The sequence below is a fragment of the Pocillopora damicornis genome, chromosome 4 (assembly GCF_964200805.1).
Source record: "Pocillopora damicornis chromosome 4, jaPocDami1.2, whole genome shotgun sequence".
Classification (NCBI taxonomy): Eukaryota; Metazoa; Cnidaria; class Anthozoa; order Scleractinia; family Pocilloporidae; genus Pocillopora; species Pocillopora damicornis.
The window spans coordinates 9,082,721-9,104,259 of NC_142673.1; the positions used below are offsets into that span (position 1 = coordinate 9,082,721).

Genomic DNA, 21,539 nt, shown 5'->3' on the forward strand with positions numbered 1-21,539 from the left:
ACAACCACTTCTATGTTTAGTCAACTCTTGGGTATCATCCTATCACATTGGAATGAAAGTCTACCCTGAGCGAGTCTAAGATTTTGAAAAGGCTTCAAAGATTTAACCACATGTCAAAATAATCATATTTCACGACTCATTTCGGAGTTGATATTACAGATCAAGATTCAGCGATGTTGGAGTATAAGCTTCATCCACAAGCCTTTCGTCCCGGAACACAAAATAGATAAAAACAATTTGTATTATTATTCTATATTAAAATCACAGGACGAACGTGCATATAATAAAAGGCGGACGTGCCAAACAGTAATAACACTTTCTCTTATCATAACTACGTAAGAACTTCCGGTCATTCAAGTATTTAATTCTTATAAACGCAAGATTTTTATCTAAATGTGAAAAATAAAACTTTGATGCGACACTCAAGGGTCAGGGTACCTTCCTGATCACTCTGAGATGGCCCCACACAGACACGATCCCATTAACTTTTTTGTCATTTACTTCAATGTCGAAGTAATTCTTCTTAATTCTTTTTTGTTTCAACTAAATTGTTTTATTTTACTGCAAAGCAAGTCTATTTGCTTCTAACTTTATTCATCATCTTTTTCCATAGTTTTTTTTTCCAAACGAGAGAACCCAACTTCACCAGCCTTTAAAGTTACTAAAAGGTTTCCTCGCCATTTTTCCATATTCATTGTTGGCAATTATTGTTTATTAATTTCTCCATTTAAAGCAAAATGAAATAAATAATAACATAAAAAGTCGTTTAACTAATTCAACAAACTCAAAATATAAGACTAAACTGTTGGCAATTGTATGTAAGAGAATTGATTACGAATAAACTTATCAATAGAAAAACTCGGTGAAAGCTAAATAAAAGACTATATTCGAATTTCCAAAACGCCTTACTTACTAAATGAAGAAATATGTAAAGGAGGTTTTACTTCCATGAGAAAAACTGGTCATTTTCATTTCGACTGCTTCGCGCTAACCTTCCTAGGTAACTCGGGCAACTCTTGGGCAACTCGGAAATTGCGTGCAACATAATAGCGCTGATCACTTAACTCCGTTTGACCAGCATTCATACATCTTGAACTTTTAAGATTTTTCCTTCGACTTCCGTATTTCTGTCTGTCAAAATGAGTTGAAATGCTGAATGTTAGTGTCCAGTTTTCTCTTTTTTCTTCATGCTGGTTGATTTTCTCGTTGCCAACACTACAAGGGAGGAAGGGAGGAATATTGCAATAACTGTAAGGGGGGGGGGGGGGGGGGCTACAGGACAGGATAAAATGATATGTGGCTTTTTCTAAACTGGCGCTGACGCTTGGTCAGAATTGCGATATATTTCATTTAAACCAATCAAGATCATCATCTTCATCATCATCAAATAACGGCGGTGGCACAGCACGGGCCGGTGGAGAATCCTGGGGAAAAAATCACACTTTATGTTAGTTTTATTCCACATATTTTCCAAACAATTCGATAATATTTTAAGCAATAGTGTTTTGGTCTCTTTTGATATGTCTTGGTCGGGAGTGGTTCACAAAATTTGAATAGTTCATGATTTCTAATCACAGCTAATACATACGAGTGTCAAATTGACTAAAGTAGCATAAAAATTCGATACCCGCCACCCGCCGGGTATTTTACAGGTGGGGAGAATGGGGGGGAGGGAGGAAAGGGGGGAGGGGGAGGGGGAGGGGAGTGGAGGGGAGGGGGCTTCCAGGCAGAGAGTTGAACGGATTTGAGAGGATGTTCAGTTAAACCAGAATATAACATAAGTTGCCTCGGTTGAGTTCAAACACGCAATTATAAGCTACCGGCTTTTCCTCTTCTTTTTTCTTTGACAAAGATCCAAACGTAAATTCCACATCGTCATGTTCATCGTCACCAAACAGTCTGATGAAGAAAAGCAAAAGAGTATACATCTGTTAAAGAAGACTTTCTCAGAGTGGACCCTAAGAAACTAGCCTTGTCTGGCTCAACGTCTTATCACATCACTCCTTCGTATTACTTAAATATAGCACAAGAGTGGACATTCACGAAGGGCGCCTTCTTGTCCTCTGCCTCTCAATATGATTGGAATTTGAAGTGTATATTTTGAGGGAAGGACAAGGGCGGGACCTTGAAAAAAACCTTGGAGCTTCACTCAGAACCAACAATCAACTCAAGGGAGTTTCAAAGCTGACCTATCGAACGTTACACTTCGTCGGAGTGAAATGACGATATGGAAGTAACTCTGACGAACGGCTAACGCACGCAACGTCTACTTTGAAACTCTAAAAGGTGGCCAATTTCCGTTATTAATTCAGTTGATAATACTTAATTACCCTGTTATACTCTCCCACCGACGCAGCACCAACCTTTCTTTAGAAATTTATCCCCCAATTTAAGGGAATCGAGCCCAGGCCACAACCAGCCCCCACTTTGCTTTCTATGTATTCCATGTGTGTCGGCGGGAGAAGCGCTGGTATAACAGTGAGCGTGCTAGACTCCGGGTCGAGGGTTCGGGTTCGAGGCGCACACGGGTCATGAAACTTTACTCTCACGGTGCCTCTTCACTCAGGTGAGAGGTGTCGGCTAAAGACACCGAACCCTTCAGTCAAGACTACCATCATATATTTCAACTAACAAGACATGTACTTACGATTTAAGTTTATCGTCACTCGGGGCCTCACTCTGAGAAGTTGGCAAGAGCACATCTGTCATTACGGAAGAAAAACGATACGAATGAGCGATACACGAGATCTTTATCCTTTCCTAAGCTATAAAGAGTGAGCTGTCAGCAAATTCAATAACAAGCACAACCGCAACAAAGATGAATTTGGATATATACATGCAGTTTCATCCTTCGGCTTAATGGCGCCTAAGGTCTAACCGGTTTATCCAAGGGTAACAAATGCAGTATCGAGCAAACAGTTGACGAGAAGATATATTAAAAAATCTGGATCATGGTTTCTCTTTTCTAGATCAGAAAAATCTAAGGTTACTTTTTTTCAAAACATCATCGTCCGTTTGGTTATCGATAAAGAAAAGGTTAATAAGTTCTCTGTCATTTCTACCTTGTGTCTCTTGTTCTTCTTTACGTTGCTCAGAGACGCCAAAAGCATCTTCTACGCTTTCTGATACAGATGGCACAACCTTTTCCGAAGTATCGGCTCTAGCGTCTTCATCTGTCTCCGCAGAAAGTTCTTCTAAAGAAGGAACATCTATTTGATTTCCTTGAAATGAGTCCTCGGAAGAATTGTCTAAATTGTCAGTGTTTTCATTGATTTCTCTATCGTTAGAGCTTTCTAAATGACCATCATCTACATCATCTACAGCTACAGAATCCACTTTTTCTTTGATTTCACCGTTGTGAGCTAAATGCTCGGTTCCTTCATTTTTCATTTCATTGGACTCTATTTCATCTTTGCTTTGTTCAACGACAGTTCCTTGGAATCCTTCTCGCTGGTGGTTATCAGCCTCCTCTGTAACAGACTCTTTACTTTCCTTCTCTTCATCTCTTTCATCTTCATCTCCTTCATCAACACCTTGAACAGTTTCCTCAGGTTTAACTTCCTCCTCTGATTCTTCTTGGTCTTCTTCTCTGTTCTCTTCTTTCCTTGCTGCTTCTCCACCCACAAGTGTCTCTTCTTCTTTTCCTTCTTCTTCTTCTTTCTCCTTCTCTTCTTCTTCTTCTTCTTCTTCTCCATCTTCTCCATCTTCTGCTTCTTCTTTTTCATCCTCTTCCTCCTCCTCTTCTTCACTTTCTTCCGTCTTGGATGATTTTCCACTCACAAGTTTCATGGTCACCTCCTGTAACAAAAACAAACTTGCATCATCGGTAATTCATTCACCATGAAGTTCGCGACTCGTCCCTCGGTTGATATCTACTGGCTCATATTTACCAAACTTTTGCAAGAGGATACTTTTCCTCTTCTTGTTTTTCAATAATGTAACGGAATATCTTTTTAAGACACGACTAAATTCAAGGGACACAAACTTTGCCGGGTCTGAACGGAGCGAACTGCTTTAATAGCTCTTCTGCTATTTTCACTGAAGGGACACCACTACCAAGGGGACACTGTTTCCAGTGTCGAACGTGTCCCTTGGATGGAAGTTCCACAATAGCAGCACCAAATTTCGTACTCTATTTTGGTGAATGTGAAAAAACCACTCCGTTTTCGACTTCAGGTTAGCAACACAATGTACTCTGTTCACTACTCACAAGATACTGCTATGCTATTTACTCCATTAGGAATGCAGCGAGAAACAAATAGCCAGAAATATAATTTCCATTACAGGCATTAGTTTTTATCAAAAAGCAAACGGTCTGTGTTTATAACAAGGGCAGCCACTGAATTTTAAATCGAGCCTTTCCTTAACAATGATACACTTGCAACAGGATCAATTTGACGGATTTTTAACTCAAAAAGTTGACTGCGTGTCGACTGACTTTCTATTGACTCCTGTGTAAAACATTGCTCATACCTTAATGGTTTTAAGAATTACGGACATGACTTGCGAGCCTGTATAACTGTCGTCCGCTTCGAACTCACTTCTCAGCATATAGAACACCGTGTTCATAATACGTTTGACCTGTGTAATGCAAAAAGGTAATAAAAGTCAAAACGCATTGCTACCATAACGATTCCGGGCAAACTTCAGCGAAGGAATTGATATTGTTTACATAACATGCTAAAACGAACCTGTGACGTCCAAGTAAGCTAGAAGTTAAAAGCTTTTTGATTGAAATTCCGACTTACTTCATCAGTCACGTTGACAGAGGATTTTTCTTTGCTCGTAGCGCTCTGTTTCTTCCCTTCCGTCAATCCTTTACTGTATGCTTCTGAAACAGCAGATTCACGTTCCTGAAATGAAATTCAACACAACGATGAGACATGAATGAAAGTGATCCTCGCAGTGATGTGCACTACTTAGGCAGTAGTGAAAATAAGGCCTGAAAAAAATTTCAGGCCTGTACGGGATTTGAACCCATGACCATGGGTTCAAATCCCGTACAGGCCTGAAATTTTTTTCAGGCCTTATTTTCACTACTGCCTAAGTAGTGCACATCACTGCGAGGATCACTTTCATTCATGTCTTTATCCGCAGTTCAAATATATGACTTTCATATATTCTTAACCGTATACAACGATGAGACTAACAAATTATGTGAGGCCTTGTCTTCATGCAAACCAACACCGAATCCACCAGATGAAAAGGTTTGTCTGGAATCATCATCCGATTTAAGTAACAAAATGCTAGTAAGTTAGACAAACCTCTTCGGCGGAAGCCAGTTGCTCTTCATACTGTTCCTTCATTTTCAACGTTCTGGAGCGAACTTCTTGGTACTATTTAGTTGGACAAAACAAACAAAAATTTAAAAAAAGCCTCCTCAACAGTCGCAAGTCTGCATGAGTATTCAGGCGAACCAAGGAAAACACTTCATTTTTTTCTCAGTTTTCCGCCTGCACGTGACTCGACCTTCACGGTGGCCTCGTGCTTGACACCACCCCCTTGTGAAACGTAATTTTTCGCGTGTTCTGACGCTAGTTGATGTTGTTCTCCTTACCTTGGCCTGAAGCGCGATTAGCTCTTGTTCTGATGAGCGAAGTGCTTCTATCTGCGAATCTCTGTCACCTTGAGAATCCTGAAGACGCTTGTACTGTTATTTTATAAAAGAAAAGGCAAACAACTCTTCTGAGATAATCACGAAAAAACTTCTTTCGGTCGGTCTTTTTCATTCTATCTAACGCCCTCACATCGCATAAATTTGTAAGACGTCGCCTTAATCTTCACCTTTATCTCTTTTTTTTTAGGCCAGATAACTTGGAAAGGTTATGATAACTTAAGGAGGGGAAGAGAATGTTAAAGGAAACGACAAAGAAGATAACATAGACTACATTCAAAACTGCTTCATGAGGCCAAATTAACAGTTTTTCATCTCGTTTATCTCTAATTTACAATCTATGTTAGGCTTCTTCATCCGAAGCCATAGCGGTTCTACCTATGTGTTAAGTCGCCTTTTCTGTGTTTTCCAGTATAACCATACCAATATTATTTACTCTCCTTCAAAAGTTGAGAGCAGTTTTGAAAATCATTCAACACCAAAATATCCCTACCTTTTCTCGTATTCCGGCGAGATCTTCTAATTTCTCTTGAAGGTCTTTGATCTTCTCTTGTTTTTCATCGTCGCCTGCTTTAAGCGTTGAAACCTTCAGGAAAACCAGGAAAACTGTCTGTTAACTTCAATGTTCTTTCGTTAACTGTGTCGATTCGAAGGTCGTATCGAGACACGGAAACATGTCCGAAAACGATCAGATTGGACAGAAGTTTTAGCACTGACTTCACAAATTTATTTTGTACCACCAAAGAACACGAAATCTTAACAATATATCTGTTCTGAGCTCAATTTGCAGTACTCCCAACTAGTAAAAACAAACTTTAATAACCTTTTCTTGAAGTTCTGCCAGTTTTTTTACTGTCTCTTCCTTTTCATCAGTAACTTCTTGGAATCTCCTTTTCCATTTCTCTTCCGTCTGTGCAACCATTTTTTCTGCTTTTTCTGTCCATCTCGTTTCAAGTTCTGCTTCCGCCTGAGCGACCTGAAAATAAAATCAGAACATTTGTCTTTTCTTCCCATCACACCATTGTCAAAAGATTGACCAGCCAACCTGCACCGTCATAGGTCTGTGAGGGGCCTGGCATGTGCCACAACACTCTCACGCCCTTTCAAACATCTCGCACTCTCGCATAACTTGTCGGCTCGAAACGCCGCGGGGTTTGTACATCTGTCTCAACATTAAATGTAAGCACTGTAAATCGGGATCAAAGCAAAAAACAAACATCAAATGCTAACCTGGTGCGCTGTGACTGTTCCACTTGATTGCTTCTCTTTTCTGTGTTTTTCCTTCAAAAATTTTATCTCCTCCTACCAGAGAGCAGAAATGTTACTGATCTAACACAATAGAATTTGTAATTGCTAGTTACAATGGATCAGCCTGCACATTACAGAACGACTAGGAGTATTACTACCAACACGGAATGGGATACTGGTCCATCGTGGACCAGCACCTAGCATTTAATAAACTTTGCCAACCACACTCAGTACATCTTTAAACTCCTGGGGTAGAGAGGGACACCGTGGGAAAACAGTGTCTTACTCAACAACACAAAGATCTTAGCCCAAGGCCCTGACCCAGGACTTGAACCCAGTCCTCTAAATCCAGAGTCTAGCGCGGTAACAACTAGACCGCTGCCTATCCCATAGGAATCAAAAGCACTTACAAAAATTAACTCAATTAACTTATTCACTTCCAATAATAGTAATTCTCGTTACTATCTGCCATAAATTGATGCTGGTTCAAATGATATCCCTTAATTGACATTTTTTCCGAAATGTCATTACCTTTCTGCTTGACAGTGTGCCGATATTACAAAGAGAAACCACATCTTGGTCACACCTGAGTGTGAAATTGTTAATCCATGATACTTGCCCTTCTGTGGGAACTAGTAACACTCAGATGTTGACGTGATCCCGAGCTGAACAGAAGCCTAAAAACTTTTTCAGTTACCTCTTGCTGTGATCGCAGATCTTCTAGTTCTTCCTCGAACTTCTTCTTGTCGGCGGCATGTTTCTTTTTTCGATCTGCTAAACCCTGAAAAGAAAGACAAAAATATCAAGTCATTCACTGCGCAAACAGCTGTAGCGAGGCTAAATCACATCAGTAAGTATATATCTGGTGTCAAGTTTTATACCAAACGCAGTTGACTGTTCCTACCTTTTCCAAACTTTCTTTTTCATGTTTCAAATCATTCAACTCCTCTTCAATGTGCTCCACTTTGCTTTCCAGTCTTTTCCTTGTCTGTTTTTCCTCTTTAAACGACTGCTTCAGTTTATCACTCTCTTCTGCACTTTCTACAGTCACACGAGAAAAACAATCCATAAAAAATACGCCTGGATTTCCTGACCTCGCTATGCAAGGCTTACACATAGAAGAGAGCAAGATGGGAAAAAAACAGCTACGTAAAGAATTTATTCAATCTGGAAAGCATCAGACACGTCATAATTTGAAGAGGTAAGAAGGAGATAAAATAGAAAGCTGGTAACTGGAGACGATAGCTCTGGAATCGTTATTTCCCTGTTCGATAGATGGGAACTCGAACATCTATTTTCTTATAGAAAAGATAAGAAGTCTCTTTAAATTCTTTCTTCAACAAGATGGGTATTAAAATAATTTGCCAAATTCCAAAATTTTCCTCCAAGTTAGTGGCATATTGACACACATTTGGTATGAATTACTTGACGTGCAGGCTTGATCTGTGTCAACCATTAGAGAACACTTCTCATTTCCAAACCAACCTGTGTGCGAATCTTTAGCTCGCATCAGGTCATTTCTGTATTTTTCAGCTTCTGATGTCGCCTTGCTGAGATGACCACTGAGCTCTGCTTCCCTCTGACGGAGTAACGCTACTTCGTTCTGTAGAGCTGCCAAATGTGTCTTGGCTGATGTTAGCTCGCTGCTCATGGTGATCTAAGAAACAAACGACAAACAATTTAAAGATAAACAATACAATTTGGATATCAAACTACGCTCCCAGACATAATGAGTTGGACCTCTTCTCTGGATCAATGTCTATGATGTTCTTTCACCCCTCTCCCCCTTACAATCTTGTTAATTGCTAATGTTTCTATGCCATCTTGCAGACCAACATTGAGGGGGGGAAGGGGAGGCAGGAATTGTCCCAACAACGCTTTCTGAGATATTCCACCCAACATAACAGAGAAAATGAGTTGCAGATTACCTTTTCTTGTTCTAGCGATAACACCCTTGCTTGTGACTGTGCTGTGTTCACTTGTAAAGAATCACTCCTTTGTTCCAACATCGTGTTGCTATGTTCAACAAATCTGAAAATCATAACACAACCACACGTTACTTCCTGAGTTTATAAGGCGAGAGTTAATAAAAAAAAGGAAATTGGAATGGGCTCATATACATGCATCTGTCAACTTTTTGTATTCTGGGAATTAATGCGACTAAAAAATACCTCTGACTCTTTTGCAGTAACTCTGATATCTTGTCATTCAGCGTCTCAATCTTTCTGGACTTTTCAGCACCTTCAGCTTTTAACTTTTCATTTTCCTAGAATCATAGGGAATGAGATTTTATAAAATGAATGTACCTAGATTGCCTTACTGACAAACTCAGTGCGGACAATGTGCATGACAAGTTGTCTAATGGTCCTTGAACTCCAGATAATGACGCAAAATTCCGCAAAGAGGTTTCCTCTTTAAAGATCGAAAATAGTCCTCTCGGTACGACTACAACCCTCCTTAATGCTGATTATCGATAGGAAAAGTCACCCTCCCCCATTGTTTTTTAAATAATGCAGCTTGTTCTGTGATTGGCCGGCTTTCTGAAGGACACAAAATGTCCCTCCTGTCCTCGTTGCATATAAAATACTTGGCACAAATTATTGCCATGAAATATACTTACTGGTATACCTATTAGCATCTGGAGGCACGGGTTACAATCCCGTCAAAGTCTGAAGTTTAGTCAAGCTTTGTTTCTTCACCGGGCCATTTAGAGTACTTAGTTGCTAAGCCTTTGATTTAGAGCGAGGCTGAAGTTGACCTTGTTGTGATAGAGACCAGTATCTCGTTAGCATGAAAACAAAGTAATTTGCATTTGATTAGCAGCAAGGTTTGTATCATAAAAAGGTCACCCTTAGCCTCACTCCTGTTCAAAGGCTTGGCAACCAAGCACGCAACTGTAAGTGGACTATTGCTTAAATCTGTGAGGATAACGGCTTTATTTGAAAGTCTGTTCTCCAGCAAAGCAAGATATTGGCCGCAGTTCAACAGTAACTTGACAACCTAATAATTTTATTTCACTTACATGTGCATCAAAATCATACTGAATATGCGATATGTTGAAGATTGGCACGAAAAAGTACCAAAAATAACGCATATTTGACCAAGTTAGTCTAATGTATTACCTGCACTATTCTAGTGATGTTGTGAACTAAAACAGCAGCTTCCATTGCCGCTTGCGGATTACCAAAGGCACCGATTCCCATTTGACCAACTTGTGTTAGTTGTCCACCATGCTGTGCTGTGTTCTGCTGATGACGCTCAACCTACGACAAAAAATCGGCCGAAAATTTAGTTTCTGGTAGCTGTATTGAGTCACGTAAAGACTTCGATAGAACGAAGTTTAAAGATCATACGGAGCAGGAGTGTACTTACTGTTCATTCAAAAGTTCTACTAAGAGGATGCAAATTGTGAACATTTCACTTCACGATATGGTGCTCGAGATAAAATCAAAACATTTTTATATTGATATTTCATGCATCGCAGTGCTGCAATGCCAACCTACTTATTTCAAAAGAAGAGAAACTATACGAACAAGATACTGATTGGGAAACAAACAATAATTTCATACATGTAGTTTCTCATATCATAGGTCTTGAATTTATCCCGCTCCTGTAGAAAAAGGCATTACTAAGAAACAAGAGCTTTCTAATAAATTATTCATCACTTTCCGACGAAGACAGGTTCAGGAATGAAATAATATCGTAACACCGATGATCAAGTAAGCTCACCTTGTTAGAGAGCTCGTCAATCTTGTCTGACAACTTGCCAATAGACATGCGTATTTCACCTTGCTGTTGCCGTGTCTCTGCCATAAGCACTGGGACCATTGCGTCATTAGCACTGGGCTGGGGTGGAGGGGCTGGGGGAGTAGGGGGCGGGACTGAATATGGTGCAGTGATTATCTGTGGCTGAGGTCCCATCATGGGATACCCCATGCTGGCTGGAGGCTACAGAATAAAACCAGAACAGTGGTTGACTTAATCTGTCATCAGCTGCCTCTCTGATTTGCTCTGACGAAGGGCTAACGTTCGGAACATCAGCTTTGAACCTCTTTACGGTGGCCAATTTCCATTTTCAACTCAGCTGATAAAACTAAATTATTTTGTTATATTCTCCACCAACGCAGCACTACAGTTTCTCTAGAAACATACCCCCTTCATTCATTTACCTCTCTAGTAAGCTCACTATCTCAAATCTTTGTTCCTCCCGTGGGATTATTCAAACGGCTGGTTATCAAACCTGGAACTGCATTTTTCTGAGACAGCAGACAAAGAATGACTTCTTTTCCTCATGAGCAAAATCTCATTTTCCACAGAGGGCGACTCAAAATCTTACGTTTTGCAATAACAGGGCAAAGAAGCAATTGCAAAAAATTAAAAACATGTTTGCAGCGATTTCTCTCGTCATTGTCCAAAACTAACTTCTCGGTAGCTCAAAATGTTTCACAAAACATAACCTAATCATATGTATCATATTTCAGACTAGCGTTTAACCTGTTTCAAATTTAACATATGAGGCGCCTTTTGACTTAGCTATAGGGCTCACTCTGTAATTTTCTTCTACTTAGAGCTTTTAAAGCATCGTCACTGTGAGCATCTTAACACACTGGCTATGCAAAAATGAAGTCACTCTTATTTCACTAAGTCTGCTGAGGGCAAGAAAAAACGGCTCTCAAAATAAGAAACTGTTGAAGCACAGCGCAGTTTTGTACAACTTGCTTGATGGACACTCTTGGAAACGAGATGTTTGTTGTCATTGGTAACTCTAGGGCAATCTTAGGGCCTTTCTGCACTAGCGGACAAAACTAGAATTGTCCCGACAAAATCAAAGGACAAATTTTTGTTTCGTCTGGTGCATCCGCATGAAAAATTTCAAAGCCGTAAAATTCCGTCAGCGCCTAATCTGTTCATAAGACCAACCAGCATAGTTTGCCAAAGGATTCCACCTCCAATTTCCAGGATTTATACTAAGTCGTTTTAAAATTTTAGAATTTCCGAGTTTTGCTGCAAAAGACAATTTTTGCCTTTCGAGTAAACTGATCTCAGTTCAGTAACACGCTTGTCGTAGCTTATACGACAAATGATTGACAAGTCTATCACGCTTTTGCTTTTGTAGTCGATTTTTCCATTTTTTTTTTAAACGGGACCAAAGCTAATTTTGTCGGCGGTGCGTTTGAAGATTTGCCCGCCTCGGCTAAAATTTGCCGAGTCGCGACCAACCATCCGCACTTGTAAAATGTTGGTGATAACACAGAATTTGTCTGAATAAACAATTTTGCCGCTAGCGCGGAAAGGTCCTTAGACATAAACTTTTACTTTTACATTAAAGGTCTACCTAACTTATTAAAAAAACTTAAATAAAAGCAACACTTTCATAGGATAAAATCTGCTAGCTTTAAACAACTTCTTTTTACTAATTTTATTAAAAACCAACCTGATACAAAGCAACTTGCTGATGTGGTGTGAAAGCTGGCTGCATCACTGGTTGTGGGTTCATGACAGTCTGTTGGGTTGGCTGTGCAGGAGGCGTTGGATTATGGACTGGCTGATGGACCTCTGGGTGAACCTGTGGTACTGGTCGCGGAGGAGGATGGGGCTTGGGGCGAACATTAGGATGAGGGTTGGAGCTTATGGCTGGTGGATTTGTTGTCTTCCCATCTGCTGTTTCTGGAGTACTGAACTCACCATGAGTTGGAATTTCCTATCAAATAATTTTAATAAACAATCAACACTGTCTTGAGAAAGACGTTTTTCGTCTCGTCACGAGCGTGGGACAAAGAAAAAAATCTGAGTCACTATGTGGAATCGAACCTCAGACCTTCGGATTCCGCGCTCCAATGCTCTACCACTAAGCCTTTTTTTAGTATGAGAAAAAGATTGAGTCTGTCCTCATTTTACATTGGAAAATACTCATTGTAGACTAAGAGCTTATTTATGTGCTTCAGAGGTAGTTAGAATTCTAATCAAACTATAAAGTTTGCTTCCATTCTCAGACTTTTTGTCTGAGGTTAAAGACCAAATGTTTCATTTATTCATTCATAAATTAACATACTACTGCAGACGTATGACTATGATAGATACAATTGTTGGAGATGACTGTGTTACTTACCTGCTCCTGCTCTCCCAGTTCATCATTTTCAGGTTCGGCAACCACAGCTCCAGGCAGGGATAAAGGATTTTTTCCCATCTTGGACATCCGTGCAAGTAAACGAGCCTTATCTGTGTTTTTCCCTGGAGACTACACAACAGAGAGACAATTTGAGTCTGGAAAAGGGTGTGCTAGTCATGTATATCAGTGTAGTAAGTATCGACTGGTAAATTCTCCCGAAGGGAGCAACACAGGAGGACTACAATCTCTTTGTTGAGAGGTCACCATGGCAACTGAGCCACAGCCCCCTTTCAAGTACCTGTAAAGATATCACTGCCACACTTTTACAATGGGCAAGAAACACTTTTACAAAATTAGGGAGGGAGGGAGGGAGGGAGGGAGGGAGGGAAGGGGATGAAACAGGCTTAAATGTATCTGTTGTAGCAGGGAAAATAAATTTTAACAAAAACATGCAGAAAAGCCACTGCAAAACCCTTGCAAGTATGTTGAGTACCTGTCCCAAGATTAAACATTTGTGCAGAGCTGCAACTGACAAATTTCTAATAGACTCTTATAACAAAACAATTAGCATGGTAAGTGGCATTGAAAGTTTCAATAACAAAAGCTTCATCAGATAAACAAACAGAGTACTGCCTGACCTGTGAAAGCTGTTCTGTGATTGACGCAGTTCTCCCTTTAATTCCAGAGTCTCCTGGGACACTAAGGATCACAAGTAGAACTGTTTAGCCAAAGGTAATTGTTAACAGCCAAATAACCCTTGCCCATCAAACTGACATCATTTTTTTACATAAAAGATCACCATGTTAACAAGCTTCTATGACTCTGAGAAATAATCTTAAATTACCAATCTATGTACCTGTGTGGTATGCTCAATATAGTACAGTGAAGAGATTAAGAAATGAAATGAAGTGATTTTCACAGAGCCTCGTCAACTTACACAATATCATGTCACACCCTTTATTTCCATGGTGAGATTACACTGCACACTTTTCAATAGATAATTTGGTGTTACCTTAGAGACGAAACAGAATCTGTAGACTTTTTTCTTGTGCCAGAAGGCTCAGACAAAATGTCAGGCAGTTGATCAGTATTTTGTGCTGTAGAAGGTTCATGAACTGTCATTGGAGATTCATTTGACTCTCTACTGGACTTAATCTGTTGACAAATGATCTCAATCAATATATGAGTCAACAGCACTATGTCTTGTTTTTCATGAAAAAAAACACAGGGATATTTTTTCTTTGCTTGATATTACTTGAATGTTAAATTATTACTGTTGTCATTATTACTATTACTATCATTGGTGTTATCATGGTTATCATAACTATCACCACTAATCAGTGTCTTGATGTAAATGATGGGATGTTTGTAATTTGGAAGTATCTTTTACATACCCTTAAAACCTCTACTTCAAACAAGAGAGAGGAGTTAGGAGGCACTCTGGAAGGTACACCCTGCAAAGAAACACACATGATCAATGTTTGCAATGGATGCAGAGAAACTTATCTTCAAGTTCAATCTAGGAGAATATCAATCAATTACAGTTAACAGAAACTAAGTGAATTACATTATGTTTTTTACTGCCAATTATTGTACTTGTATCATTATTCAATTACAATGAATCCATAATATTGTATTAACCCTTACACTCCCAAGATCTCACTGTTTAGTTGGTCAAACTGAGTATTCTAATTACCTGCTTGCCTTATAATGACAAAGTTTGACAAGGTGAGGGAAACCAGTTCTGTTTACAATTATCAGAGTTGAGAGAAACCAAGGGTCAGTAAATTTCACACTCTCCTTTAGATTTAAAACGTTTAACTTAAAATCTAACCTTTTCTCCATAAGCCAGAGCAGAGGGAATGGCAATCAACCTCTTTCCACCTTTTTTCATGCCTATCACTCCTTGCTCCCATCCCTAAAGAAATGTTTAAAAATGTTTCACCACAGTTCAAAACAATGTCTTTACCATGACAGAGAATATGAACATTGAAAGCCAGTGCAATAAATATTTCCTGGAGTATAACTCAAGTCATAAACTTAACCTTTTGGCCCCTGAGAGTGACTAGCATCTAATTTCTCTCCACAATATCACCACTGAATCACAGATTAAGGTCATGAGAATAAAGGAAATGATCACCAATTAAAGTAACTCTTGATTGTTTAACAATCGTTAGTACCTTGGAAAACACATGGGGAACAGCTAGTATGGAGGATAAACATACTGATGTTGGGGTGTATGAAGGAAAGATTTAAAAAAAAAGAAAGAAAGAAAGAAAGAAAACAGAAAAGGCATACAGATGAGAACTAAAACATGGATAGACAGATGGATGAGAAGCATCCAAACAGACAAACTGAATGAACAGAATAAGGGACTCTAACAGTTCAGGGAGACTTAATATATGAAATTACTGTACTGTATGTTGTCTGTGTACCTTGATAACTTTTCCTTTCCCTGTTTTGAATTTGAATGTCTTATCTGTCTCAGTGTTGCTGTCAAAAACCTAAAAATTAAAAAATTAGTTCCAGTGACATGCATTTTACAGTCAGTAGAAATTACATAAGATTGATTGAAGTAAAAATTTACTTTTCCAAAACTGTTATTAGTCCATAACCATCCAGTGTACTTGACTTCTAAAGCATCCCCTAGTTCAATAGCCTGAAGGCATGATACAAAAACAAAAGTGAGTATTTCTTTCGAAATTGCAGTTATAGGTTAGTACTCTTCAGCTAATATACCACTTTCAAAAGGTCACAGGGGTCAAAATAGGACAATTTGGGAAGTTGCCTTGTTTTGAATGATCAGGGAAAATATTTATTGGCTGCAAATTGTTTGTCACCAGTAGTACATCACAAACAGAAGTTGCTGTCTCACACACTATCAGTTGAAATCTTATTATGACCTTTGAACTGCCTCAAATTGTCAAAAACAGGTTTGAAAATCTTCCTAAAAATTTGTTACATAATTTAAACCTTAGAATACACATAGTTTTGGGGAGCCATTCATGGTTTTAAGCACAATAATGGGTTTTTTTGCAATTAAATACATTTTAATAGTTGAGTAAAACTGATTGATATAAGATCCCTTTTACTCTGCATAACCTCCTTTTTCAGGGTGGATTCATGGCTTGTGCTTGAGTACTTGATCAGGAAAACTAAATGGTAAAATATTTCTCAAAAGAACATCTAGAAAACAAAAACTTATTTGACCACTGGAGCAGTCATTTAGCTGCCTAAAAAAACATGATGACCCTTACCTGTCCATCACCAGGGGAGAGATCTTGCGTGCAAAGATTTGATGACGCAGAATTGAATTTTGATAACCCAACCTGTAAATCAATTCCAACAGGACAACTGTATTCCTTCTCCATTAATTTCAAAAGGTTGCAATGGTTTCTTCGCTGCTCCACTTTAAAACTAATTTTCCCTTTATTTGCTTTACCAGTAACCCACACTTGTCATGTTATGATACAGACAAAACTATATTTTCACAGCATAAATTCAAACCACTAAGTAACAGTTTCATGTCTGTCAAAATCCAATAAGTCTTACTGTAGTTAATTGCCAAAGCATTCTTTGGGCATTCTACCAGGATTAAAATCTACTGTTATGCACCTTTCAAATCCAACCTCCAGCACTAATCTTTGAAAACTTAATTTTCTTTAAACCCTGATTTTACCCTGTCTTCTGCAATTCTAACGCCAAATTTATTCCATCAAAATGCTAATTTTACTTGTTTGCAACCCTCAGATCTTGATTTTTCTTATTTCTTGAAAGATTAATCCATGGCTGTAGTTCAAATGAACATGAAGGAAAACTCACACACAGTTAATTGTCATATATAAAAGCACTTTTTGATTGAGTTCTATAAAACCAAAACCTAAGTGCAGATCATGTTAAGGCCAATCAGGAAAAAGGAAAATACCTTTAACCCTTTAATTCTCAAGATGTCATTAGTAATTCTCCTTACTGTCTGCTTTACAGTTTATATAACAGTGTTTTGGAGAATTTGGAATTAGATCAACCAATAATACCCCAATTAATATTTTTCTTTATTCTCATTACTTGTCTGCTTGATATTGTAGATATGGTGTTAGAAGAAATTCTGTCTTGGTCACTAGTGGGACTTAAAGGGTTGAGAGCCAATGAAGACTCCAAGTAAAAACAACCAAACTGCTTAAAGTACAGAAAACACATGCAACAAAGTTGTGACTGATTCTAGTTTTGTATCTGATGGTTGAGAGCATGGAGCTTGTTTCTGGACCAATCACAGAGCAAAGTAAAACAAAACCAATGCACACTCTCGTACAATCTCAGCTGACTAATTACCTGTTTAGCAAAATCTGTGATATTCTTATCCGATTCAAAATTAAGTGACCATGTCTGCCTCTGGTCATCATAAAAACTTGCATAATTACTTCCTTGAACCTAAAAAAAAAAAAATATAACTGTTAAAACTACCGTCTAGGGACATAAAAATACGAATGCTGAACACTTGAAAATTTACAATTTAACTAACATATCATACAATGCAGTCCACTCATATATTTACCGTGAATGAAAAATTCCCATGAATTTTTGCTGTGGTCACTTGCTGTTGTTTTGAAGCATAAACGAGAATCCGGTACTACATTTGTAAAGAAATAATAGCGCGATATATAAGTATTGGAATTTCCATTTTCCCTTAAACATCATTGAGAGGGTAAAATATGTACAGCTAAACCTGTATTTTATGAACTTTCATGAACAAGTGTTATAAGTGCAGTAACAAGGCCAAGTCCTACATTTACTGTAAAATGGGTCTGTATTCAGTGAAGCCTTTTTTAACCCTGTGACCACAGAGAGTGACTTGCATCTAGTTTCTCCTTACAATATCACCCCTAAATAAACACTAAGGTAACAAGAAAAGAGGAAATGATCACCAACCAAGCTCTTGACTGTTAAGCTTAGCATGGATAACTTACATCATTTGCTGGATGATTGCCCAACACTGCAGTGCCCAGTTTTCCCTGACTAGCATATTGGCCATTGACACTAGAATGTGATGTAACAGATGTTTAAAACTCTTTTGCAAGTCTGCAAAATTTTGTATCAAAAAGTGCTGAAGAGAAACAGGGATTTACATACACAATACACTGAAGAGCCACTTACTATTTGTAGGCATGGACTGCAGTTGCAAACAAGAGTGTTGTTTCTCCACCACCAGCTGGCGCTGCTCCAGCTAGAGATAAACAATAGTATCAACAACAAGTGCATCACAAAATTATGCCAGATTCCTCAAGCTGTTCACAGTTATAGATCACAGAAAACGTCAAAACGCAACAAGAACATCAGTATTACACTTGGCTGCCCCTCCTGTGCCACCTTTTTGTTCTTACCATATTTTGATGTCATCTGTGACCTACTAGGAACACATGACAACATGGGATTTATTTGGTAAAGAGATTCAAACCCTTAAAAAGACAGTTATCTGAAATGGCACTCTCTTTTTTACTTTGATTTTACACATACTTTTAGGATATTCTACACTAAAATTATTGTTCAAATTTCAAATCCTTAACTGTTTAATTCAATTAAAAAATTGATTTAAGCTCTGTAAGCTCCCCTTCACAAAAAAACGTGATATAAATATAATAATATGGTATTAACACAGACAACAGAATTAGTTGATACAGTGAAAATGTGCAAAAAAAAAAAAAACGCTTAGCAGGTCACTATATTCGCTCTCAGCCTCTGGTTAATGGAGAGAAGTATTGGCAGTGCACTTATAAAAAGAGTTGCTTTACCTTAGTTGTCATAACAGACATCCCGGTGAACGAAGTGACCGAAAAGAGGATAGCTGGAGGCTTGGAGCAAGGGGGAGGGGTACGAAAGAAAAAAGGGTTGCTGATCGGTTGTGTCACTTGTGCAAAATTACAAATTCTCATGTGTTTCTTTCTTTTGAGGTCTTCTCAAAAGATCTACTTGAATTGCTTGATTCAGCGCGAAAAAATGACCACGCACTTCGTACACCGAGATCACGACAAAGTTGATTCGATTGTAACCGCACACCGCACATAAAAATGTAATTAATTAGCCGTTCACCTGGTTTCTCTTTCTTTGGCTGCTTAGGAGCAGTGTACGTCAAGGATTCATTCCCTCCTAAAAACGATGCTCTATCCTGACCAAATAACGATGCAAGCTTGGAAGAGCTATGCGAGATAAGAACACTGTCACGCGACCTCAATTTTCCGCCATCTTGAACTTCTACGATAACATGTGAAATGGCAAAAGACAGATTACAAATGTAAATCAATTGCTCACCCTCCACGGGTCGGGGACATGAAATCTCCTTCGTCATCATCAAGAGGGGAAGAAAACATTCTGAGACGGGTAAGAAACTTATAGTAAACCTCCTAGGTAGATAGTTTTCGTTTAGTGATAGCGATTAGGAAACCGAAAGCTTCGTTTACTTCCTCATTGGAGGCTGGGTTCTAGTCTTGCGTCATACCGCTGAACAAGATTTCGTTATTTCGTTAGTGACAGGAACGTTGATAGTCTAAGGTTGCCTAGGTTGTCATTCGTTTTAGCTGAAATGTTGTTGTGAGAGAATAAATAACACATAAACATAGCCTAAAAAAGTCGTACCCCCCCCCCTCTCTTAGGAGAATAGAATGACGATGATGATATTAAACAAAAAGCAGAAACATTTTCTTGAAAAAGAGAAGACACGGTCCTGCGCCCCTCAAGGCCCACCTAAGGAAGATCTACCCACCGTGTCTCCAGACTTACTCTTCGCTTCATTTGGTTTCTTCTTAAACGACGCCCTTCTTGGAGATCTGATGTATTTCAGTCCAGGTGAATGGTCTTCGTCGATGCTAAGATCTGACTTGGTGGTTCCCACTAATCCGAATTCTTCTTGATCGCTTGCTGCGAAGTAATAATCAAGTGTAAAAGTATTCTTTGTCAAACACTACCGAATTTTCCATTGCGGGAATCTTAAAAAGAAAAAAAAACACCCGGCACAAGTTTAATAAGAGAAAGTTAAGAACAGAGTCGTCACTTTCCCTTTTCCATTTCTGTCTAAAAAAAAGTAATTCTGAAGTCTGATCACTTTGCTATAAAATTAAGCATAAAGCAAAAATAACAATACTCTTTTAGGCCATATATGATACCAGCCTAAGGAAAAATCGCGACAGTTTAAGGTCGTGTTTGAGATCTCAGGAGAAAAGGTTAGCAATGAACATTTAAAGGAACCCATAAAGGAAAAAAAGTTTTTTCGACAAATCGTGTTCAACAAGTTCAGGAAAAGGGGAGGACCATTCACAATGGCAAGCCAAACAACCGTTATAGAAAAGAGCATATAAGTCGTGATTTAGAGATAAGGAAATACGCTCTAACCGAAGTCGAGAACGTTATGTCACATCCATATAACGTACCGGTAGTTTTGTTCCGAGATTCTACACTGTGACTTGTTTAAGCAGTAACACAGTATACAATACAGTCCCTCCTTTTCGGTGAAGTCTTTCAAGCATGTCAGAAAAAAAATCAGTAACCAAAAAAGTGATGTCAGCTCTCTACTTTTTGTGCACCGCACTCCCAAAGTTTAGTGCAGCTGGTGAACAGTTTTTGTTTCAATAAGTTTTTTTGTACTCGCTCAAACAGAGGAACTACTCGTACTAAATAGCACATTTAACGTTAACTTAATATTTCTAACTTTGTACAGCGGTGTCGCCAAGAATTTCATAGTCTTCGTAGGTTCCTTCGTACAACATGGAGTCCGCTGGAGCAACTGTGGCGATCCCATGAGAATCGTCAACTTTGGGAACATGTGATACCCAATCTGTGCACAAAACGAAACCCGAAATACATAGGGATAAGATAAATTAATTTTCTGTCACTTATTTTGTAGTCTGTAACATAATCCCGTTTCAAATCTTTTTGTTACCCGTACAACAAGAAAACCGTGTACGTTCCGCAACAATGTTATAAATTATTACGAAATACTTCGTAAATATTCTAAATTGAATTGATGTAATGTATTACCAAAATAGATATTCATCTTGTCCAAGACTGTGGATAAAAAATGTTTTCTCATCTAACCTCAACGCCATAAACGAATGAAACAACTGATCACTGAGGAATCAGCTGAATAACACGATATACAGCACGTGAAAGCGATCCAACACTACAAAGATCGATCAGCGATTCGAACTCACCTTTATTCTCCGAGACATGTTCGTTCAAACCATGTTCCTGTGTGAGGATTGAAGTATCTTCTTCGTGGCTGATTTCCACAGAGTCGACAAATCGTATGACGCTGTTTTCTTCGGCAATGCTCTCTACAGCCCCCATAAAGTACCCATATAAATCGACGGGGTTAATAAGCTGGCGAAAGATGTCATGTTTACCGATGTGACCGCCAAATAAAAATAGATTACGAAATACCCAACAAGTTCGATATTGAACCGCGCGATTTGCGCACAAAAATTTTTGTCCTCGTCAAGAATTTCAAGAAAAACAGTACCTTAATTTTGGTAGAAGAAAAGTTTCTAATGAACCAGCGGTTACCGAAGCATGCTAATTGTA

At 38.7% G+C, this 21,539-nt stretch overlaps 1 protein-coding gene across 3 annotated transcripts; it reads right to left on the reverse strand.

Annotated features, from left to right (window-relative positions):
• Positions 1-577: 577 nt before the first annotated feature.
• On the reverse strand, positions 578-21,413 carry LOC113670257 (uncharacterized). Of its 3 annotated transcripts, none has more exons than XM_089204979.1 (35): positions 21,170-21,413; positions 20,668-20,793; positions 19,743-19,880; positions 19,056-19,217; positions 18,123-18,192; positions 17,936-18,005; positions 17,524-17,598; positions 17,301-17,399; positions 16,229-16,300; positions 15,559-15,630; positions 15,407-15,475; positions 14,806-14,889; positions 14,366-14,425; positions 13,984-14,126; positions 13,610-13,670; positions 12,972-13,100; positions 12,297-12,563; positions 10,592-10,810; positions 9,985-10,125; positions 9,034-9,128; positions 8,791-8,893; positions 8,348-8,519; positions 7,767-7,903; positions 7,560-7,643; positions 6,845-6,916; positions 6,438-6,590; positions 6,108-6,200; positions 5,558-5,650; positions 5,265-5,336; positions 4,749-4,853; positions 4,474-4,581; positions 3,063-3,798; positions 2,648-2,702; positions 1,821-1,899; positions 578-1,424 (listed from the first exon to the last, which is right to left on the reverse strand). In XM_089204979.1, the coding sequence occupies exons 1-35, from the start codon at positions 21,303-21,305 to the stop codon at positions 1,347-1,349; spliced, it is 4,428 nt and encodes a 1,475-aa protein (XP_089061105.1). In that variant the 5' UTR covers positions 21,306-21,413; the 3' UTR covers positions 578-1,346. The 3 variants fall into 3 exon arrangements, with proteins under 3 accessions (XP_089061105.1, XP_089061106.1, XP_027042162.2); XM_089204980.1 differs by lacking the exon at positions 21,170-21,413 and adding an exon at positions 20,997-21,088; XM_027186361.2 differs by lacking the exons at positions 19,743-19,880; positions 20,668-20,793; positions 21,170-21,413 and adding an exon at positions 19,275-19,434 and having other exon boundaries at positions 19,056-19,162.
• Between the last annotated feature and the right edge of the window lie 126 nt (positions 21,414-21,539).